Here is an 11096-nt window from a genome sequence, read left to right as displayed (position 1 = left end):
GATGCGGAGGGGTACCCTAACCGGAAAAAAACGTCCGTAGCGTAAGATTTTTATTATTTACGTAGGTATAGTCCTAGTATGATGGCTATACAGTGTCTAACTTATAGTCTACGTGATGACGGTTATTATCATTATTATTCATATAAATAGCTGTTTCTTTGTATATTGTTATTATTATCTATTTTTTATATATCATTGTTAATAAAATAAAGTTGATAACTTTGTAAAGCAGTTTTTTTTATCAATAAAAAAATCATAAAAAAAATGTGTACCCGAATAATTATTTTCTTTATGCCTCAAATAAAACTTAAAATTAATATTGTTATATTATGGAACTTCGTTCCTATCCGGTGTCCCACGACACCACACATTTTAATTCTATGTTGGATTTGTTCAGTAAGACAATGACATAAGTGCTATCATATTAATAATATTAGTCTCAAGAAGCTCTCAAGAATTAGAGATGCGTGAATAAAACTTTAATACGTAGGTAACTTCCTTTAACTTCCTTTGCTATTGATATACCATTTACGTTTTTGAAATAAGCAAACGCCATCTATGAACGGAGTACTGAACGAATTCAAAAATGTGGTCCATTTTTCTGCGAAATACTATGGTTCATTGGTTCATATCAATGTCAACAGAGAGCGCTGTTATCAGCATTTGTCTCTTGAAATTTATACTCGGATCACCATTTTATTTCAAATAAACATCATAATATTAACATAATGATTGGAGTAATCATTGGCATAGCCTTGAGAGGCTATATCAGCTTCTCTTTGACGTGTAGGTGAGCTCACGGGACTCGAGCCGGGTGTGTTGCTAGTACTGGCCCTAGCAAGAGCAGTGCTTCGCCGAATCTACCACCGGATCGGAATCGCGACCCACTGAGAAGATCCGGCGAGAAACTCAGTGGGCTGTTACTTTTATTAATGTTGGGTTGCGGACTGTATCTTGTTCGGAATTGTTTATCGAATGAAGCGATTCGCTGTTACCGAAATTTCTATATAAATTCGATCGATCTGTTAATATGACTAACAAACATCGACAAAGAATTAAATTGAATATATAAAATTCTCGTATCGCGGTGTTAGTTGCCAAGTTCCTCCGAAATTGCTCAACCGATTCTTATGAATTTTTGTGTGCATGTGGGCCTGAAAATCGGTCAACATCTATTTTTCATACCCCTTGTATACCCCTTTCATAACAATGTTAAGGGTGGTCCACCCAAAAAAAAATCCTAGAAATAATGTCATTGTATATGGCATAAAAAAATTGTCGAGTCAGCGAGTAATAATATTATGAAAGTCCATTTAGCTCTCTAAATGCGTCATAGAAAACTTTGACACTTTGACTAACGAAGGTTTTAGAATATAATATAGGAACAGACACAAAAAGCTTTCCTGACGTGAACGCGGAGCTTTCAATGCTTTTTGTAACAGGCAAAGAAGACCCAAAGCCCGAATTCAACGCCTTGATGGACGTAGAGGCCTATCATGTAGTGATGCAGAAGGCTGACCCAGAAAAAGTGACAATTTTACCATTTTCACAAGCAAGGCTCCATTGCAACTTCAGTTCGGTAAGTTCATAAGCTTCGATGAGAGGATGAGCTAGGGATGGACCATAGCCAGTGCGATCTGAAGAGAGATAACCACTATGTTCATAGACTTCAAAGCATGAATTATACGTTTTTATTTAATTATTGCTTAGGTGGGTGGACGAGCTCACAGCCCACCTGGTGTTATGTGGTTACTGGAGCCCATAGACATCTACGACGTAAATGCGCTACCCACCTTGAGATATAAGTTCTAAGGTATCAGTATAGTTACAACGGCTGCCCCACCCTTCAAGCCGAAACGCATTACTGCTTCACGGCAGAAATGGGCAGGGTGGTGGTACCTACCCGCGCGGACTGACAAGAGGTGCTACCACCAGTTCCACTAGGTTCATAGACTTCAAAGTCATAGGAACTTATAAAAACCAATCACTGTTCAAATTCAATTAATGCGCAGGAAATGAATAAGAAAATCAGGTTAACGAACACGAAACTAATGTCTAATTTAACTGCGTACACTTTTAGAGTTGGAGAAGAAATGTTTTGGGTGCTATTGACACTAAAATAATGAAAGCTCAGAATAAGCACGAACGAATCTCCCTGCCTAAGAACGTGAGATGGCAGTCACTGGACCCAGCGGTGATATCAACGTTCCTTAAACCGAATTTAGTCAAAGAGTATAAATACGCCAAGAACGATATTATTATGTGCGGTGAGTTTTATTTTTTCTTACTTCATTATTTCACATAGCTGATTTAAGAGAATACTTTAATATGGTAACTTAAGTCACTTAAGAAAATAAAAGTAAAATGAACGGTAATGAAAATAACGCAATTAATTGGAACAGACAAAACTTCTCAGACTACTGTTAATTTTTTTAAATAAAGCTAAAAGATGTGACGTTTACGCGTCATTGCCAACTCTTTTGACGACGCTACTTAGCGTTTCCGTTATGCCAAAACAAAAAAAGATTATGTGGTGTTGTTAGAAGAAGAACGGCAAGAGATAAAAATGACGAAGACTTCGCAAAGTCGCTGCTGCAAAAATGTTTAATTGAATTACTATTGTTGGTAACAAAATTTCGAGTGTTGCCATTACCATACATTCAGAATCAGTGTTTTTAGAATTAAATTTTCATTTTTAAATTTCGTCTCGCAGGTAAAAACAGGGGTATCAACACAAACGAATTCGTACCGAAAGACGAAGCCAACGTTCGGGTGGTATATTCAATCGACAGCGAACAATACAGGAAGTTCTTGCTCAATGTATTTTCATATGAGTGACGTAAAAAACGTATGACGTAACAAAACGCTTCGCGCGTCGCTTTTATTAATCGACTAAAAGCTTAAGCTTTGATTGCCTGGAACATACCTCATTGAATACGAAGTATAATTTAATAATTTATATTTTATTTCATTAAATTTAGTAATATTGTTAAGCTATTGCATAACTTTTATCGCGAGCTTTGAGCGCGGCGGCCGAATCAAGAAATTCCGTAACGAAAATAAAACCTAACACCCCCACTCAGCCTACCATGTAGCTCGCGTTCGACACATCCACACGTTGCGCTTGTGTAGTGTTTGTGAATAAGCGCGCGGCGTGACGTCGCACTGCATGCGCGTCATGAAAAGTCTGCCCATCTCTCTCTCGCGCGGTCTAGCTTATGAGTGTGAAGGGACAGTTAATGTTTTGCTTTTGTTAATGTTTATAAATATAGCGTGGTCTTATTTTATTATTGTTTTAATATTAAATTATTATTGTCTAATTTTTATACTTGCATAAGTTGATAAAAAATGCTATGCAATAGCTTTACTGCGGCAGTCCCCGAGTGCCACACGTGTTTTTTTAATTTGGACTGACAGTACTAACACGTTCTAATATACTCCGTCGCGCAACGCCAATGCGAGAGAGAACCTTGAACGATGATGTCATTGTGCAAAATAATGATTTTAACTATGTATATATCGACTAATAAACAGAAGGTAGTATGTAATTAATCATTGTTTTCTTTGTGTATTAGCCCGCGTCTGTATTATATTTATGTGTTTGAGGCATATACATGCCGATTTAATTAATTTATATTATAGAATAACTAGGATAGAAGATCCATACTAAACACCAAATACTAAACGTTAAGTTGAAATTATTTGTGTCATAATATATTATTATCTCACAGCTAGTTTTTATTGTAAATTTTTCTGTGGGCTTGTGTTAAATTTAAATGTTTTATGCAAAAAACGTTAAATGGGACAAATAAATGTAAATATAGAGAAGTCGGATATGGATTTCTCAAAATCTCCGTTTTTTTTTCCTCAATTTCATTGCCTTTTCATTGACTTCAAAAAAGGAAAGATTCAATGTTCAACACTTCCTATTTTTTAAGTGTGTTTATATTATTGTTATTTTGACATCTAATATATAAAATTCTCGTGTCACAGTTTTCGTTGCCATACTCCTCCGAAACGGCTTGACCGATTTTGATGAAATTTTTTGTGCTTATCCGGTATCTATGAGAATCGGCCAACATCTATTTTTCATCCCCCTAAATGTTAGGGGTAGTCCACCCCTAAATTTTATTTTTTATTTTTTAAACAAAATTCTTAATTTCTATTTTTTTATGATACAACATACAAAAATACATACAATCCTCAATTTTCACCCTTCTACGATCAACCCTTATTTTTTATTTGCTAATTAAAAACTTTAAATTGTTTTGCGAGAATTTTGTTTTTATTTTGTCGTGACGTAGAATAAAAAAAATCATATTACTCTGAAATTTTCACCCCTCTACGGTCAACCCCTATTTTTTATTTGTTAATTATAAACTTTAATTTTTTTGGCAAGATTTTCATTTTTATTTTTATTTTGTCATGAATTAAAATAAAAAATCTGATGTTACTCTCAATTTTTCATCCCTCTATGATCAACTCCTATTTTTTGTTAATTATAAACTTTAATTTTTTTGGCAAGTTTTTTATTTAGTTTTATCATGACTTAAAATAAAAAAAATCATATTACTCTCAATTTTCACTCTTATACGATCAACCCCTATTTTTCCATCCGCAATAAGGTTGCAAGATGGCAATCAAATATTATAATTGTAGTACGATAAATTCTTATTCAGAGTTTATAATTTGAAGTTCCTTTAATTATGATTTTTTTAAAATTGAATTTGATCTCCCGCGCTCGCCGGTCGACTACTGATCAACTATCAATCGATCAGCTATCCCCACCAGGTGTCACCACTGATCCAGCAAACATCACGTAGTAGGGATGGGGACGAAGCCGGTCTCCTGTCTTACTTACTCATTATACATCATAGATTATACACTTAATATATTTGAGAGCTATACAATACTATACATTTTTCAGCCATGTTTTGTTGGTTTTATTTGTGTATCAATAGTATGTTCAGTAGGTCTGAGAATCGGCTACTATCTATTTTTCATACCCCTAAGTGAAAAGGGTTGTCCACCCCAAACATTTATTTTTTATTTTAATTTTTTGGATATATTTTTTTGTTTCTAATGAGGTATTATGTGGTTAAATGAGGTTTTTATTTCTACAGTAGAATTTCCCTAGAAATCTTATTTAAGGCAACACAACGTTTGCCGGGTCAGCTAGTAATAATATAAAAAAATGGTTTTTATGTACATAGTATATCCTTATGTTTCCGTGGTCCTTATGTTTAATTGTTATATTCCACTCCTGAAGTTCGAGTGTGCTTTATTTTCATTGGAACGAAGTTCCTTATGGGACGATGCGGAGGGGTACCCTAACCGGAAAAAAACGTCCGTAGCGTAAGATTTTTATTATTTACGTAGGTATAGTCCTAGTATGATGGCTATACAGTGTCTAACTTATAGTCTACGTGATGACGGTTATTATCATTATTATTCATATAAATAGCTGTTTCTTTGTATATTGTTATTATTATCTATTTTTTATATATCATTGTTAATAAAATAAAGTTGATAACTTTGTAAAGCAGTTTTTTTTATCAATAAAAAAATCATAAAAAAAATGTGTACCCGAATAATTATTTTCTTTATGCCTCAAATAAAACTTAAAATTAATATTGTTATATTATGGAACTTCGTTCCTATCCGGTGTCCCACGACACCACACATTTTAATTCTATGTTGGATTTGTTCAGTAAGACAATGACATAAGTGCTATCATATTAATAATATTAGTCTCAAGAAGCTCTCAAGAATTAGAGATGCGTGAATAAAACTTTAATACGTAGGTAACTTCCTTTAACTTCCTTTGCTATTGATATACCATTTACGTTTTTGAAATAAGCAAACGCCATCTATGAACGGAGTACTGAACGAATTCAAAAATGTGGTCCATTTTTCTGCGAAATACTATGGTTCATTGGTTCATATCAATGTCAACAGAGAGCGCTGTTATCAGCATTTGTCTCTTGAAATTTATACTCGGATCACCATTTTATTTCAAATAAACATCATAATATTAACATAATGATTGGAGTAATCATTGGCGAAAGGGCATATTTTTATCGTATGACCTGAATGTGTGACATTGCGCTATTTCCAATTTTATTTAATTGCTTGTATGGGTCCACAAGCTTGCGGCCCACTTGATGCTAAGTGGTTACCGGAGCCCATAGATATCTACAACGTAAATGCTGCCGCCCACCTTTACTGGTGGTAGGACCTCTTGTGAGTCCGCGCGGGTGGGTACCTATTTCTGCCGTGAAGCAGTAATGCGTTTCGGTTTGAAGAGTGGGGCAGCCGTTGTAACTATACTGAGACCTTAGAACTTATATCTCAAGGTGGGTGGTGCATTTACGTTGTGGATGTCTATAGGCTCCAGTAACCACTTAACACCAGATGGGCTGTGAGCTCCTCCACCCATCTAAGCAATAAAAAAATAATAATATTTTATATATATATATATATTATATAATTTTATATTATGTTTTCCGTTCACTGTTTTAGAGGAATATAATTTACTTGCGATTTACTTTAGCAATGAATTTACCGAAATTAATATTTTTTTATATTCTATATACTAAACTTCATTAGTTAGACAATAAAGAAGTGAAATTTTTATGGAATAATTATAAATAATACGGTATAGTGCTGATCAAAAAATAATTCAATTCCTCATTTTTATCATTCAACATTTAACTTGCCAGCTATACAATGCCAAAAAATCTAGTGATGTAGATGATGGAAGGTTCCAGTTATTCGTTAGCAACTATAAAGATTCAGACATCAATGAAAATTATAGAAAAAAAATTCAAAATGTTGAGGCAAGCTCAATACCACCGCGTAAGAGTGAGCTTTATCAACAACTTTTGAGGGCCCACTATATTTCTTCTATTTGGAGAAATGCTTACAAAAAGCAACCCACAACTTGGAGTATGGTTGGATTGAGCAGGACAACATATATGCTTTCAAAGGGTTAGAAGGTGACCAACTTCCATATTTTGTGAGTGACTTAATCACCAATGTTCCTGGTAAGTTGATAACAATTCTTTCTCGAACATGTTCAGATGAATTTACGTTCATTTTACAATTTATGTTTTATTTTTGCAGTATTCGATTCAATGGATGATGAAGACGAGTCGCCTAATGATAAAGATGACTCCGATGATGATGATGATGAATGAAGATTGATAATAATATATATATACCTAGTCAGGTCATAAATTCTGTCACATGTTTAATGTAAAATAATTGAAACAAGTTTATTCATTATGTAACCATTCATATACCAAAATGAACTTAACAAAGCATAGATTCTTATGACACTAAAGCTTATTCAAAATGACCTCCGTGATTTTGAATACAGGCCTTCAATCTGCGCGGCCAGTCGTCTATCGCAGCACGAACGAGGTCCATGTCAATATCAGCGGCTGCCTTAATCAAGGATGTCTTGAGTGACTCCAAATTGGGATGAGGCTTTGAGCACGCCTTTTCCTCCAAGTATTGCCATATCTTGTAATCTAACGGATTCAAATCTGCACTGGAGGAGGGCCAGTCTTCGTGCCGGATGAAGTCGATTTTACGCGCCGCCAGCCAGTCTTGTGTGCTCTTCGCTCTATGAGCTGGCGCAGAATCTTGTTGGAATACCCAGTGCCTGTTATTGAACATGGTATGAGAAACAGGTTCCACAAGGTTCGTCAAGACTGTATTTTGATACACAACTGCATTCGTTTTTACACCTTTCTCACAAAAATGTATCTCTGTTAAGCCCCAATAAGAAACTCCCAACCATACCATGAGCGAGGATGGAAAATGACCTCGTTGGACACGCGGAATACGGTTGCTTGCTTCTTCACTACTGTGTGCGTACACCTTATCATTTTGTTTGTTGTAGCTCTCTTCTACGGTAAAAATTTTTTCATCCGAAAAAAGAATTTCCCGATATTTTTTTCCCGCGTACCGCTTCAACAAAGCGCGGCATCTCTTCAGTCTCAGGTCCATTAGACGAGCATTCAAACGATGTCCTGTTTTTCTTCGATATGCCCGAAGCCCTAAGTCTTCATTTAACACCCTTTTCACCGTGGTTCTGCTTAACCCCATCTGAAGGGCCAACAGTTTCTGCTTACGTTTCGGATTTCTTTGAATTCGCGCCTTCACAGCTTTTATCACTGCTGGAGTCCTAACAGACCGAGGGCGACCACTTCTTGACCTGTCATCTACACTAGAGTCTTCATTGTATCGTTTGATGGTACGATAAACGAATCTTTTGGTAATATTCAAATTTTTCAGTATGTTAAAAATTTGAATTGGCGCGTAACCGCAACGATGCGACGCAATAACTGCAACACGGTCTTCTTTAAGCGTCCACTCCATATTTAAAAATGAGTAAAATTCTAAAAGTATACATTTTTATTTTCATGAACAATTCGTAATTCGAATTCAATAAACTTTTTTGTGGCCAGCATTCTAAAAGAAAAGTTTTTACTGTGTGTCAGTACTTATGACCTGACTAGTTATAAATGTAATGCATGCATGATATATTTTTTTAACTGATTTAACACTTTTAAATTTTGTCTTGACGAAATAAAAATGAGGAATTGAATTATTTTTTGATCAGCATTATACCGTATTATTTATAATTATTCCATAAAAAATTCACTTCTTTATTGTCTAACTAATGAAGTTTAGTATATAGAATATAAAAAAATATTAATTTCGGTAAATTCATTGCTAAAGTAAATCGCAAGTAAATTATATTCCTCTAAAACAGTGAACGGAAAACATAATATACATCTGGCCGGATAGTAGCTAAGATTTTATTATATGTTGATGTGTGTACGCAATGTAGAGGTCTGAAGTGATCAATATAAGTTTTTAAGACTATAATAAACAACATATTATTATATCAATGGCAGATCTGGTCAATTACTTTCAAAATTTTATTTTTTAGCATTTTCAAAGTGGTCTGCCACAAAGTAAAATGCGCGATAATGGTCTGCCATTCTTATTTTCCGATAATAATAATCATATATTTTCAAAATTTCAAAACGGCAGACGTGGTCAAATGGATTTAAAATCCGTCAAAATCGGTACCTGTCCTACCTGAGCGCTCGGCGCGTCGACCACTTTGAGCTTAGTGAGTCCCCACCTCATGCATGCTAGGTATAGGGGTCTCAATGTACGAAAATTCAGGTCTGGTCAAATACATACAGGTAGAGCCCACGGGCTCTTGGGCTAGACGTCTTATCCATTAGGCCACGACGACATCATAAGACACGACATATTAAGACACGTTTCAAGTTTACTGTCGTATAGCTATTTCGGTCATTGCGGATCCACTGATAAAAGGCATCGCGAGTGACCGAAGATTAAAACCCCAATGTCTATAAACGAAGGCCAACGAATATCAACCGAAACTATTTGGGGCTATAAAAATTTAATCGTAAAACATCGTTCGCAATTCGACAGTATTTTATGGGAACATAAAAGAGTAATTTTTTTTAGTTTTTATATGATTGGGAAGAATAACAGTTTAGTGCACAATAGCTTTTATGGACGCCTTCAGCTCTAACACTAGGAGCAGGCCTAGGGAACCCAGTAACCGTACTCGTCCAACTCGACAAAGAGTTCGACGTGCAACGTAACCCATGCATCAGCTCGCTGAGTTTCTCGCCGGATCTTCTCAGCGGGTCGCGATTCCGATCCGGTAGTAGATTCATTCGCGAAGCAGTTGCTCTTGAATTGTTAGGTCTCCTTCGGCGGCGCTCGGGCAGATGCTAGCAAATCCCATCCCTCCTGGCTAAGCCTTTGCTCGCCCACTTGTCCTGGCGAAACTGGAAAGGCCTCCGGGATACCAGTAATATTTCAACACAAAAAAAAAGAGTTTTTATATGAATCCTTACCCCACCTCTTTTAAATACATCCTTCAAGGCCGATATCGGGTCACGCAGGAGCCAATCACTGTAGACGACCTAGACGCGTTCTTACGGATCCATCAGATTCATTAAATCTAGCATTACACAGGTTCAGATCTATCATTAAGAGCAGGCTTAGGGGCTTTAGTACGAGTACGGTTATACAACAAACAAACAGGCTTACTTTCGTAGGTATTAATGATGTCATTTGCCTTATAATTTATAGCGTCTAAAATCTTCAACTGACGGAAAATATTTGCAATGTCCTATTTTCATGATTTTTTTTTATATATTATATTATAATCCAAATTAATCTCTATCTAATTGTGAAAATTGCATTAAAATCACTTTAGCTACGACGATGTGTGCGAGCGAACAAATAAAGTGAAATACAGATAGAATTTTCGATACAAGATACTATTGTCTTGTCTATATCTCTCTCTTGTTATTTTTATAATAGCACATTCTCTCTCTCGCTCTCTCTTTCCGCCGCAAAACAGTTATAATTATATCGCGTCTTAAAGGGCGCTGCAGTCGCATCCAATACAAATGACTTCAACATTCATGTCTACGCGGTCCAGTAAACAACCAACATCACATGATCCCCGAACTTACCTCTTTTTTCGGGCCGGGAGCCAAACCTCCTACGAGGTCCCCGCGCTTAGGGGCCCTCGGGGTATGTGGGACTGGTCCGTGACCGCGAACCTCGGGCCCAATGATGTTTTTAGGTCCCTACCACACTAAACGACTCCCTTGCACTCCTACACCCGACGTCCGATCGCCGCCCGGGGTCAAAACCCGGTCAGAGTAAGGGGGCTCCCGCGGTAAACATTAAAACCAGACTCGCGGCGCCATTCCGAGAACGCCTGACCAGCAACGCCGGTCTCCGCGGTACGGCGGCCCTACCAGGTCGCCCGGGCGATGCCGCTGGTGTTCCGGGATACCCTTCTGGGTCAGAACCAGCTTGCCGGGTCGGAACGCGATACACCGCTGACCGGGTTGACGCCGAACTTAAATAACCTAACGCAGGAGTTAGCTAGGACCGACATTTGTTCAGAAATCTAACATTAGCTAATCTAAAAGTAATGATAACGGATTATTTGATAAACATTGCGATTGATCGGTGTGAATATTGTTTCTAGTTAAAAGGCACTAATACCTATGTTT

The 11096-nt window shown here is 36.6% G+C and overlaps 1 protein-coding gene across 1 annotated transcript; it reads left to right on the top strand.

Moving 5' to 3' along the window:
- The first annotated feature begins 1411 nt into the window (after window positions 1-1411).
- On the top strand, window positions 1412-3548 carry LOC149501528 (uncharacterized). The gene is made up of 3 exons (XM_089733087.1): window positions 1412-1579; window positions 2081-2267; window positions 2714-3548. Exons 1-3 carry the CDS (start codon window positions 1427-1429, stop codon window positions 2836-2838), a joined length of 465 nt encoding a protein of 154 aa, XP_089589213.1. The 5' UTR covers window positions 1412-1426; the 3' UTR covers window positions 2839-3548.
- The last annotated feature ends 7548 nt before the right edge of the window (window positions 3549-11096 follow it).

The sequence above is a fragment of the Bombyx mandarina genome, chromosome 15 (assembly GCF_030267445.1).
Source record: "Bombyx mandarina strain Sakado chromosome 15, ASM3026744v2".
Lineage (NCBI taxonomy): Eukaryota > Metazoa > Arthropoda > Insecta > Lepidoptera > Bombycidae > Bombyx > Bombyx mandarina.
Note: the sequence above shows the minus strand (reverse complement) of the source record. Positions and strands in the feature narration are given on the sequence as shown.

Bases quoted from the DNA above. Each gene is read 5' to 3' on its own strand.
- LOC149501528 (XM_089733087.1), top strand. From the start codon at position 1,427: ATGCTTTTTGTAACAGGCAAAGAAGACCCAAAGCCCGAATTCAACGCC. The intron at 1,580-2,080 runs GTAAGTTCATAA...GTACACTTTTAG, and splicing joins TCCATTGCAACTTCAGTTCG to AGTTGGAGAAGAAATGTTTT. The intron at 2,268-2,713 runs GTGAGTTTTATT...TTCGTCTCGCAG, and splicing joins GAACGATATTATTATGTGCG to GTAAAAACAGGGGTATCAAC.